Below are 13,439 nucleotides of genomic sequence, written 5' to 3'. Positions count from 1 at the left end.
TGTGACCACCTAGAGGGGTGGGATAGGGAGGGTGGGAGGGAGACGCAAGAGGGATGAGATATGGGGATATATGTGTATGTATAGCTGATTCACTTTGTCATACAGCAGAAACTAACACACCATTGTACAGCAATTATACTCCAACAAAGATGTTAAAGAAATAAATAAATAAAAATATAAAATGGGAAAAAAAAAGAATTGCAGCCACTGAGATTGTTGCTCTGCAGTCTTGATATGAATGAGAATATCACCCTTAGTGAAATCAACAAACATTAAAATTTGTACAAATTTATAAATATTAAATGTAAATAAAAAATCAAAAACAGCACAAACCATTGTCAATGTGACTCTCAATATTGTTTTCAATAAATTACAGAAGGGAAAATGTATCCTATTCTGAGTATTACTGCCCTCACCAACATCATAATTTTTACATATGTTACAATGACTTTTCCATAGCATGGCAAGAGGAAGATCTCCACTCTTTTATTGCCTTCCTTCCATCCCATCTGGGTCTTCCTTCCAGCTTGGCTTATATATCTAGGCCTGATTTTGGAGTGGTAATCTTATTATTCAGTTAAACATTTTATTTTTCTGGAATTTCTGTTAAGTAGCTTCTTAAGAGAAATCAAGCCACATCGCAGACAGGCAATGGGACTAAAACAATTTTGCTGGATCTGACATTTGTTAACATCAACGTGAGGTAGTAGTGCTTTAAAAAAATAGGCACTTAGACTTGCATATCGATACTATGCTGGCACAACAACTTCAGAAAACTCTGGCCACCGAACAGGAACTTCCCAGGCAGAGACTGCAAACAAGCACTTCAAAACGAACACTGGCACAAAATATGATACTGGATTAAATATTTATTGCCTTCAGTTTAAATTTTTAGTTCAGGTATTTGATTATCCCTCCTAACTTCGTGGTACACCGAAGTCCCTTTTTTGGCTGTTTGTTTTGTTTTGCTCTGTTTTTTAAGGCAGGTTTAGAATTAGCCCCCTCTTAAGGGCTTGGTGGCAAATGGTAGTGGCCAGTACCAAAACTTTGCTTATTTAGTGTACTGAGTTTGCAAACACATACACTACTGTCCCCCACAAAAACCTCTCACCTACACAGATACACTCAGACACCTCCACCCACACATACCGGAGACACACCCAACCTTCCCATAGCTATACGCATATATATGCAAATCAGCACATATGCTAATTGTAATACACCTACACGGGTACTCACATACTTAAAAGAAGAGGTAGAAAGATCATGGCAAAGATACATAGGGTACAATATACCACTGTCAGAGGAGAGAGGCTGCTGTTTCTCTGGCCGTACTATTAGTACGAGCCATAGGCTAATTCCCCCAGAACTGGCCAGAGGTGAATGAACGCAAGCAGGTTTGTGCAACAGATGAAACAGGTTCCAGTGAGAGCCTGCAGGCGAGGAGGCTATTTGTCACGAGAAGAGTTTGGAGTTAATTCACTTGTCATATAGAAAAAGTGACCTGGTTTATTAGGGAACTTGCTAACTGTATAACTGGGTATAAAGAGACAAAGTCGTGTAAGGGCTATCTCCCAGATCCCTTACCTTGAGCTTCTCAAACCGATCATTCAGGGACGCGACCTGATGGTCTCGGTGACGCCCCACCAGTTTGCATAAGGCACAGATCAATTGGTCATCAGATACACAGTACATGTTCACTTTCTCATTCTCATGGTCCAGGCAGGTGATCCCTCGAAGATGTGTGTCCGGCACTGGTTCCACCAGGCGGTGGCTGGTGAAAGGTTTCTTATTGGGGTGCGTGGCCCGCAGGCAACGGTCACAGTAGGAGACCTCGCAGGTGATGCATGTTTTCACTGCATCCCTTGGCGGGTCCTGCTCACAAAACTGGCAAGCAATTCGCTCACTAGACATGGCGCTGCTGGGCCTGTAAGTCCTCTCCCGGCGGCTCTCACTTGGGGAATTGGGTCCACTGACGGAAGCCTTCTGGAAGCGGTCAATAATGTTCTGCAGAGTCACATTCCTCTTGAGGCCATCCAGGCCCCGGTGGTTCAGTGAGATAACATACCTGCACGTAGGACACTGGAAAGCAGTAATGGGTTCAACGGATTCACCAGAGCTGCAGCTCGAGACCAAGATGCGATGGGCACAGCTGAAGCAGAGGCTGTGAGCGCAAGGGAGCAGAAGGGGGTCTTCAAACAACTCTAGGCAGATTGGACAGGTCAATTCAGACTCCAGTGTTTCCATCTTTAGTGAAAATAATCCTGCTGAGGCATTAAGAACCGCAGAGGCTGGGCTTTCACCTGCAAGGAACACGAAGCAAGAGTCATTAAGCATTTCCAAAGGAAACGTGGATGTAGCATAATTACACACTAACCAATGGAGGTTTTACAGGCTGGATTCCCCAGGGATGCTGGAGCAATAGGGAAGTGAGCTGGGAATTAATCAAAAAGCCATTCTCCCCCTTTAAACCTTGTTTTTGACAAATGCCTGGGTTTATTTTCCTGCACTAATAAACAGAAACTAGAGGCCATCTCTGAATCCCGGTTTACTGACTCACATTCCTGTTCCAACTCACCACACTGGTGCGGATCAGTCTCTCACACACCCTCTCCACTGACATCTCTTGTCCTGGACTATGATGCACCTGAGGCCCTGCCAAATTCTCAGTCTCCATTCTCCAATATTGTTCTCTATTTTACTTCCAGTTAAAATACAGAGGCTGCTCCTATTTCACATCTAGTGGAAGGAAAACAAGGCCATATTTGAAACTAACTCTCTAGTTCTTGAAATGATCCCATTCTCAGAGCCTGCATAAAAAGAGAAGAGAGAGCTTTAGAAAAATGTAGTTCTCAGCACAGGATAATAAGTCCTTCAGATGTGTGAACTTGAATTACTTCCTGTTACCACACATGGAAATTTCTGTTCCATCCTATTTCTAGTAAACTGAGTTACTAGAGACAAATAGGAAAAATATTAAAATATAAAAAGTATAAAATATATTTTGTTGGTTTAGAGTGTTAATCTTATTTATAGGAAAGAGAACGGCATCTTTTGCTTTTGAATAACTTTTGTTCATCATCTCACTATCACCGGAGACTCTCATCAGGGCTTGAAAGTTTGATTCCGCCACTGGTATTTGTTCAGGTTTTGTCATCTGTCAGAGACATCTGCATAGCCCTCTCACAGGAAACTTAAATACGGAGTACAATTATATCTTGTGCATAAGTACAATAGATGTATCCCTAAAAGCTGTTTCTAAATCAAACCTTTTAAGTGCATTGAACTAACTAGCTGTTTAATGGAAATCTATAGGAAATTGCACTGTAAAAGTGAAGAATCTTTTTGTAAAATGGTCACTCTCAGTTGGTTTGATAAGTTTAGATGTTTGTATAACCACTTTTTTTAAAAGTGAGGTGTGTGGTATTCTTAGTTTACAATTTACAAGAGCTTGGAAATTGTTGGCTGGTATTTTGTAGCTTATAACATCTATCAGCATTCACCTATAGAGATGAAAAAGTAAAACAATTAAAATGTACATATATCATAGAATCTTAGAATTGGAAGAGACTTTAGAGATGATAGATTCCAACTTCCACTCAAGGCAGGAATATTGCCTTTGGTAGTTCCATTGGTCAAATTCAACATGTCCATAAATGAACTTGCTATTCTTCCCTGCCCCCCAAAACAAAACACCTGCTCCTCTTCCAATTTTCCCTATCTGTTGAATGTCACCATCCAAGCCTAGAAACCTAGGAGTTCTCTCACTGAACATGTTTATCACTTCAACCACTTGGTGGTTTCCAGAACATTCTGTTTTATTTCATTCACACATCTGTGTCTCCAGCTAACCGTCCTTGCTCCTTGAGGGCATCAACTATTTCATATTTTTATTCATAGCACAGTGCCTCACACTCACAGAGTATTTAAAAATTGTTAAATGAAGGATCCCTTCAAGTAGAGGAAGTTAAAGAAGGGGCCTAGCATTTATTGAGTACCTCCTGTATTCTGAGTGCCATGTTAAGAACTTTACACACAATATTTCATTAAATTCTATCAGGAAGGCTGTACGGAAGGTACTAATACTATACGCATATTATGGTTGGGAAACTGGGGCTCAGTGTTATTAAGTAAATGAACCAGGAACACACACACCCAGAGCACTGGGGCAGTCTAATGCCAAGGCCTGTGCTCTTTCCCACACACCTTTATTTCAATCATCTCACCTCCTTCACCTGACAAATATCTTGACTATTTACAAGAGGGCTTATAGACACCATGTTTCCACTTCTATTTGTGTCTCTCTGTGTCCCTCTGAGTTTCTCTGAATCTGCCTCTCACTCCTAGTCCCTTTCAGAATCATACCTCTTTCTTCTAGGCCCATCTCCACCTTACTCTGCATTTCTATTACTGCCTCTTCCAGAACTGCAGGTCTGCATTCCTCAGTGTCTGTGTTGGAAGCTACCTGGGAGAATCGAGTAAGGCCTCCTGCCAAAATTATAGTTGGTCAAGATGCATTGCTGATAGACCTGCCTCTGTGTTGTAACCTTTACAAAAACAATTAGAGTACCACAACTCTTCTAAATCTTAGGATCATGCCATATTAATTCTTCTGTACAGAGGAAAAGCTCTGCGAATTTTCCTGCAGTCCTAAAAGTTGTTCCTGAATACGTGAGACACTTGAACCTCACTATGAAACTAAGCTTAGGAAAGCATGCTATGGGTCAGGATTGCCTTGGATAAGGTCAAAATAGGATTTTTAACCAGGGATTCCTGAAACTTCTAGAAATGTTTAAAGGATGCTGTATGTATATCATATATACACTTTCACGGGGAGAGGGTTGTCCATAGCATTCAAAATGTTCTCAAAAGAGTCCTTGGCAGAAAAAAAGCCAAACATCAGTGCTTTAAAATAACTACCTTAACTGATTTCGGCTGTATAGAGAATAATATAAGATGGTTACACTCTGTTCCTTATGGTAAGTAACTTTTTCTATTATACTGTTTCTATTCTGTTTTATTTTACAATTTCGGGGAACTGAGTATTTTTGCAACTTCTCCAAACATCTGTTCATCTCATCTCTCATTTATGAGGCCACCTTGTTCTGGTCACTCCTAATATTTCAGCATCCTTCAACCTATCTCCCATTTTCCCTACCTCCCTGATTACCTAAGCACATTCCCCCTTTAAATTTATTGTGCTTTTGCCATGTGCCAGGCACAACAACCCTCTAAAAGGCAGGTACTATTTTACAACAACAAAAAAGGTAATGTGTCCAGGGTCACACTTGTTTGCAAGTAGCAAAGTTAAGATTCAAAACCAGATAAAACTGAGAGTCCAAAAATAAACTCATATATTTATGGTCAACTGACTTTTGATAAGGGTTCCAAAACCATTCAACAGGGAAATAATAATCTTTTTGACAAGTGGTTCTGGGATAACCGGATGCCCACGTGCTTTGGATGAAGTTACAGCCCTACCTCACACTATACATAAAAATTTACTCAAAATGGATCCACAATCTAAATGTAAGCACAGAAACTATAAAACTCTTAGAAGGAAACATAAGTGTAAATCTTCATTAACTTAGGTTAAGCAAGGGTTTCTTAGATGACACCAAATGCACAACTGAAGAAAAAAATAAATTGGACTTCATCAAAATTTAAAACTTCTGTACTATAAATGACACCATCAAAAAAGTGAAAAGACAACTCACAGAATAGGAAAACTATTTGCAGATCATACAGGTCAAGTATCTAGAAATACACAGAACTCTTACAGCTCAACAATAAAAAGGCAAAAAAATATTTTAAATGGCAAAGGATCTGAATAGACATTTCTCCAAAGAAGATATGCAAATGATCAGTAAGCATATGAAAATGTACTCAACATCATTAGCCATTAGGGAAATACAAATCAAAACCACATTGAGATACCACTTTACACTCACTAGGATACCTATAATATTACTTCACACACACTAGGATGGCCATAATTTAAAAACATAGCAAATGTCAGCCAGGATATAGAGAAATTGGGACCCTCATACATTGCTGGTGGGAATGTAAAATGATGCAGCTGCTTTGGGAAATAGTTTGGCAGTTCCTCAAAATGTTAAATGTAGAGTTACCATATGATCCAGAAGAACTGAAGATATGCTCAACTCAAAAACTTGTACACAAATGTTCATAGCAGCAGTATTCACAATAACCAAATGGTGGAAACAATCCAAATGTCCCTCAACCTATGAACAGATAAACAAATGTGGTATGTCCATACAACAGAATATAATTTAGCAAGAAAAAGGAATGAGGTACTGATACATGCTACGACATGGATAATCTTTGAAAACATTATGCTAAGTAAAAGAAGCTAGTCACAAAAGGTCACAGATTATATGATTCCCTTTATAGGAAATGCCCAGAATAGGCAAACCCATAAGAACAGAAAGTAGATTAGTGTTTGTCAGGGGCCTGGGTCGGGGGGCATGGGGGTAGAGGGAATGGAGAGTGGCTGCTAATGGTATGGGTTTTCTCTTGACGATGATGAAAATGTCTAGGATTTAGCAGTGATGATTGCACAGCTTTGTGAATATACTAAAAACCACTGAATTGTACACTTTAAAATGGTGAATATGATGGTATATGGATTTTACCTTAATTTTTAAAACAGATTCAAACCCACAATCCAGAGTGTGAACAAACACCTAACCACTATTCCATACTGTCAACTGTGTAATTATGTACTATTTCTAAACTCTACTGAATTGCTTACCCCTTTCAATTGCTCTTCTAGGTTAGTGATTCCCTGTCTAGGTTTTGCAATACCTGGGATATCTCTAATGATCAATGGGTGTCAGAAAATGATCAGCTCCCAATTTTTTAATTCATTTAAAAATGATAAGACTCCTAAAAAATATTTGACTCCTAGATCACAAAATACCTTTAGGAAGTACAGGAGGAAGTGGTATGACAAAAAATAAAACAATGGCAGTGCTGCAACTTCAAAAAGCTTGTGAATCATTAATCTATGCAGAATTAGAGAATATACTAAGGATAAAGACAGGATGTAAACCTGGTAGAGTGTCACTGAATGACAAGTAATCATGAAGCTTTTGCCAGAAAACACAATGGTTTGTCATAAAAACGCACTGATGAAATGCCTAGGCGGGCAGACCAAATGCCACGTTAAGAAACAAATGCCCACATCCACATCCACTGATTTGTTCCCTTCCATATCATTTAGTTACTGCTGTGTAGTCAAATAAGGATGCTTATGTATTTGCCCTTGTTCTAGTATAAAATTGTTTCTGTATGGCTTATCGTCACCCTGCACCCCCCTTCAGGCTGAGACTCCTGAAAAAAAAAGTTGATGAGAATAAACTTTAAGAAGGTATCATAAGACTGTGTGAGTAGATAGAAATACAAAGGAGGAGTTTTCAATGCAGACGATGAGAATAAAAATAATACATTCTGCACTTACAAAATGAAAGATTGATTTCAGCGTTGCCCTTCAAATCCAATATTCGGTTAACTCTGATCAGAGAGAGAAGTCATGATCTGCACTTGGCAGAATGCTATTACTTCAAGTGTTATTTGAACATAATTAAATGCCTACTTATTTCAACAGCTTATATTCCATCTAGTGTTCATCTTCCAGATCCACGGAACACGGGTCTGGGCTCTCATTACCTCCCTGAGGAGCCACAGTCTCCCTTTCTTCACAGAAAGACCATGAGTGTAAAACCCAACCTGACCCCTGGGCTGTACAATGAGGATTGAGCTGGCTTGTAGGATTTACATTCTTCAGGATATTAACAGTAATGTCCCATGAGCTCTTCCTAAAAACACCAGAAACTGTCTCTCTGCCTTGGAGGATGAGCAAATGAGTCCTGGCTTAGTCTGATGTTCCCTTAACTGTAAAATGTCAGTCAAGTTGGACTAGAATCACCAGACAATCTCTTTAACATGTGTTCCAGCTCTGACATCCTATTATTACAGAGCTCTTGCTATCTGTTACCTCATAGGAAAGACACCTTGGATTACTGAAAACCAGCTCCTCAAGACACAAGTCTTATTTATTAGTGTGACTAGAAAGGCTGACAGGGCTTCCCTGGTGGCGCAGTGGTTGAGAGTCCGCCTGCCGATGGAGGGGACATGGGTTTGTGCCCCGGTCCGGGAAGATCCCACGTGCCGCGGAGCGGCTGGGCCCCTGAGCCATGGCCGCTGAGCCTGTGCATCCGGAGCCTGTGCTCTGCAACGGGAGAGGCCACAACAGTGAGAGGCCCGCATACCAAAAAAGAAAAAGAAAAAGAAAAAGCAAAGAAAAGAAAGGCTGACAAGAGATGGGCATCATCATGAAAGGAACTGGAAATAAACAAAATGCATTACTTACCCTTGGCTAAGCCAAGGTGCCCAAGGACAGTGGCTGGTTTTGCCTGTTGTACTTCAAAGAAGATATAATGGGTGTTCCAGGGGACAACTAAAGGTGAGGAGAGTCCCATGGGAGTACAAACTAATGACAACACCTTTTGGAAGAAAAGGAAGACAACCAAATCCTAGAATACTATTAGTAGGAAAAGACCTCTTTAATTTCAGAAATGATCATTTGGGAACATAAAAGGCAACCAATGCATAGAATTCTCACCCTAAAAAGATAGACTGAAAACAGAAACCCAGAAAAAAGAGGCAGGTGGTCAGTAAGCATAATTAATAATAACAGTCACCTTACATTTGTGTACCAGTTTTACACTTTTCAAATGGTTCCAAAGCCACTATCTCATTTGATCCTCACAACAGAGCCTGGTTGTCGTCCTAGCTCTAAACTGAATTAGCTGAGTGATCCCAAGTAAGACATTTAAACTGTTTGGGCCACAGCCTCCTCATCTGTCAAATGAAAAATACCTGCCCTACCCATCTCACAGGCTCTTGTGAGGATCAGATGAGAATAAAATAAAATTATTAACTTGCTTTAAAAATACAGATATTCTCAACACACATTCACAGATGACAGATACAGGGCAAGTTATTAAGGAAATAGCACATGTTTGGAAATTCACCCCAAATGCATGGTTGACATAATGGAGGACAATTACACTCCCCCACAACTTTTCTGGAGGGCCATGAGTCTTCTTGTGGTATTTATTATGCTCATATGTCTCCCCTGTTAGACTGGAGTCCCCCGCAAAGGGAAGAACTGTCTCCTTTTTTCTTAAGCTTTTATCACACACAGGGTGAGCTCAGGACTGGAGGTTGATTACCGACTGACAGCACCAGAGCCAGTTCCTGTCTAATAGGTTATTAAAGCCTACTTAATATTTTACAGTACATGGATTTAATGATTTTTTTAATGACTTGAGACCTATACTTTTTTTTAAAGATGGTTTTGATGTGAACCATTTTTAAAGTCTTTATTGAATTTGTTGCAATGTTGCTTCTGTTCCATGTCTTGGCCTTTTGGCCCCAAGGCATGTGGGATCCCAGCTCCTCCACCAGGGATCCAACCCATACCCCCTGCATTGGAAGGCGAAGTCTCAACCAGGGAAGTTCCTTAATGATCTTTTTTTTTTTTTAATAATTAGCTCCTAAATCCAGCCTTTGGCTATTTTATACAATATAGTCATCATAAACATTAAAAGGAATATCACAATAGCAGAACTAAAAGTCCTAGATCTGCTACAAACACAATAGATTAATCTAAGTAACCAAGAAACAGATTTACCAAGGTAACACATGATAATTGTCACAAATCATTAAGTATAATTCATAACACCTTTATCTTAATGCCAATTACACTAGCAGTTTCCAGATTGGAGAACAAACTTAATTTACCTACTGCTACCAGCACAGCTTTCCATCTATTCTAGGACTGCTTTTCCCAGTCTGTTACCCAATAAAATATTTGTAAATTTTTTAATGTTCAGTGCCCCCCCCATATGAGCAGTCATCTCTACTTCTACAGAATAAAATTGGCAATATATGTATGTAGGGCATGCTGTTGAGTGTTAGGCTGAGAGGACCCCAAGTTCAGGTCAGAGACAAGGGACAGAGAACAGAAGCCTATTTGAAATCAAGCTTCTACTCCCCTGGGAACCACATGGATCTTAGCAACACTGAACAAAGGGCTATAGACAAAGCGATGGAGGATTCTGGACCGTAAACCATTTTTCTATCTCTGGGCTGTATACATTCAGACATGTCACTGTCCTGCATTAGCACTGTCTACCATGCCCATACATTATACCCCTAACTGGGAAAACTGTAAATACCGGGATTTTCTGTTTCAAGGAGGATTTTAGGTTATATAATGAATTTGTTATCAGATCTTCTGGTCTCTGTAAGAGGAAGATTCAGAGACTGGGGATGCTGTTCATCAACTAGAGGAGTCTGACCTGCAGGAAAGAGTCTGAGACAAAGCCCAAGGTCAGGCAGTCAGAGCTCTGCAGGGAGAAAAGAACCCAAGTAGAACAAGTCTTCCTAAGGATACTTTGCTAACCCACTTAGGCAGAACCAACACCCTTATTATGTATTCAGTTGAACCCAACACAGAGAAGGGAGTAGTGGATGTTGGCACATTACTCAAAATCCCTCCACCACCCATACTTTAACCATCTAGTAGTCTTAGCAGCTTACAGGATTTCTAAGGGCAATGCAGGAGCTGGGAGATTGTCAAAAAGAATATGTCTGGCTGTGATCATGGAGAAGGGGAAGATGGAAAAAGAGAAACTGTAGAAAGAGCCACAAACCTCCAGTGCCCACAGAAGACTCTTAGCAGAGTTTTAATTCATGAAAATGGAGACAGAAACATATATTGATCCTTGGAAGAGGGGAAATAAAAAGAGGGCTAGCAGCCCGTACAGAGGGGATCATTGGAGTTGGAACTTCTTGTCTCAACACCACTCATCTGGTCTTCTCACATGTTAGCATGATCCAACACACTGGTTGAGAAACACTTTTCTAGTCTATTTTTCACACTGCTCAGTGATGAACACAATGTTTGTTGAGAGACCTGAAATACAGACATTAGCACAACCACCACCTTGGTACCCAAATTTCATTCATCAAAAAGTGAACAACTGTGAACTCTTCTGAACTGTCGTATATCCAGTATCAACATGTTACATGTCATATCTTGGTGACGCAATGCTCTAAGTCAAGGCACTCAGCCTAAGTAAGGAGGTGCTTCACAAACACAGTACCACATGTTCCCCTTTTGCACAGAAGAGAAGACCACAAACTTAATGCTAACTGGAAATGGAACACCCCCTGGCCTCCACTAGCAGCAGAGGACCATGGCCTAACAGCTAGGACTTACCAAGACCCACAGAGACTGAATGACACACACACACAAGGCCAAGCAGGTACCTCTGAGAACAGCCACACACACAAGGCCAAGCAGGTACCTCTGAGAACAGCCATTTGAGACACATTCTGTGCCTCCGCCCTGTCTTCACCTCCTTTTTAGGGCTGTCTGTCCCTGTTGGGAAAGAGAGAACCTGAGTACTAAGGGACAGAGTCAAGGGAGGACATTCTCTCCTCTTCACCAAGTAGCAAAGACATACTCCTTTTGCAGTTTCCTTCTCAACTGTCATGGTGTCAGCAGATTTCATGGGAGGAGGGATGAGGGAATGGACAGGCTCACTACCCACAGCAATTTTTGGACGCTATTATGAGACTCCACTGGCACTGCTTTAGGATATACAAGTTTGAGCAAGTTGCCCTGCACTTAGAGGAGGGATTAACTAAACCAATTTCACCTAAATCAGTTTGCACTGTTCAGATGATATGTTCACGAAGCAAGCGAGTCATTCTGATTTGCGGCAGTACTTCCCCGGGGGGTGGCCTTGCAAGGTACAACATGCTAGATGAGGAGTCTAGTAGTCATGAAAGTAAATGGGAGGGAAACAATTGCTCCTTCATGTCCCTATAGCCTCTACCCCTGCCCTGCACAGCCCCTCCCTGGTCTAATCCCAGAGCTGCAAGTAAGGAGGTAGGCCTTAAACAAGCAGGAGGCCAAGATACAAGGCCAAGGCTGCGGCCTTAGACCAGTCAACAGAGGATTCTGCACGCTGTAGGTGCTTTTAATAAATATTGTTGACTCACCACTGCTAGATGCTAATCATGCTCAGATAGCCATGACTAAAATTATTTATGCCACTTTTCAGTAGAAATTAACTACCTGACCCCATATGGGCTAAAAATTAGTGAGGTTATGTTTTCAAATGAGTCTGACTCAGATTGTTAGGTTGGAGTACATTAGATATGATTCAAGCCTTAGTGTAAAATAATCACCAATTACTCTGTATGCCTACTTTTATGTATGTTTTCATTCAGTTGCATGTGCACGAGAGGAAAAAAAAAGAAACAGACTTAGGACCAAAGTAGAGTGATATATTTGGCTCCCAAGGGGATTAATAATGGCAAGTGAGGGTTGCCAGTAAACTAGGGTTGCTACTTACACCCAATCTATTACCCCAATAAAAGGTAAATGAAGAACTTTCTTCGAAAAGTATAGTGCTGAGAGTTTATAGAACCCTTTCATCTTCAAAGGGCCTTGCCAAGACTCACAATAGCCAGTACAAAATATGATGCCTTTCATACAAGTGAAAGGTCATAGGAATGTCCTAAGGCCACAAAGCCAATGCAACATCAGATTTGGGAATGAACTCTCTGATCTGCTTGGCTCCTAGACTTGTATTTCAAGCACATAAATCAAGTTGTGAGGAACAATCAGGAGAGATCTAATTTACATTATATACCTGCATTAAGTTAATTGATTGGACAGGAATATAGAAAAATAGCAAAGACTCTTCCCCCCCACCCAAGGCAGTGATCAGTGGAGAGAAGTGAAAAGGGGCATGTGAGGGTTAGGGGTAACCAGCCCGGGTAGAGTACGGAGGGAGCCTCCCTATTCAGCATTTCCCTTCTTTTGGAACATTGCCAGAGAACTGATTAGAGTACTGGGAGGGAACAGAATGGGGTTAAAGGCAGACCTCTTGGCCCAATTTGAGAATCTGAAGAATCAACTCACACACAGTAGTACTTGTCTATTTACATAGCCTCTAATATATTCCTTTATAAGGGCTCCTCTTCACAAACAACCATCACCATCCACCGTCCCCACACTCAGAAACCCTCAAAAAGGCAAAGTGGTTCACAAGCCAGAGGCTGCATGGCTGGGAGGCTGGGAGTGCACAGATTGATGGGGAGGAGTCCAGGGGACGGGTGGTTGGTGGGAGATTCGGGTGGGCAGGTAGACGTGTGACGACCACGTAGGAAGAAGGCGAGTGAGCGTGAAGGCGGGTAGGGGAGTGTGGAAGAGAGAAAGTGAAGAACCTAAGGACCCCAGGATCCCAATTTCCTGCTCCGAGAAGAAACACCTCCAAGAAATGCGCTGCATACGAAATGCTAAGTAACCTAATCCTTATCACCGAAAATGT

At 41.1% G+C, this 13,439-nt stretch overlaps 1 protein-coding gene across 2 annotated transcripts in view; it reads right to left on the bottom strand.

Moving 5' to 3' along the window:
* MID2 (midline 2) overlaps window positions 1-13,439 on the bottom strand; it is a 92,090-nt gene that overhangs the window by 77,639 nt on the left and 1,012 nt on the right. Inside the window, exons 1-2 of one of the 2 annotated variants that reach the window (XM_024738140.1) lie at window positions 11,403-11,410; window positions 1,588-2,303 (exon numbers count right to left, since the gene is read on the bottom strand). In XM_024738140.1, the coding sequence (XP_024593908.1) occupies window positions 1,588-2,247 (660 nt within the window). In that variant the 5' untranslated portion in view covers window positions 2,248-2,303; window positions 11,403-11,410. Of the gene's footprint in view, window positions 1-1,587; window positions 2,304-11,402; window positions 11,411-13,439 lie in introns of those variants that run through there. The other variant, XM_024738139.1, reaches the window with a different exon arrangement.

The sequence above is a fragment of the Neophocaena asiaeorientalis genome, unplaced genomic scaffold (assembly GCF_003031525.2).
Source record: "Neophocaena asiaeorientalis asiaeorientalis breed wild unplaced genomic scaffold, Neophocaena_asiaeorientalis_V1.1 scaffold444, whole genome shotgun sequence".
Classification (NCBI taxonomy): Eukaryota; Metazoa; Chordata; class Mammalia; order Artiodactyla; family Phocoenidae; genus Neophocaena; species Neophocaena asiaeorientalis.
Note: the sequence above shows the minus strand (reverse complement) of the source record. Positions and strands in the feature narration are given on the sequence as shown.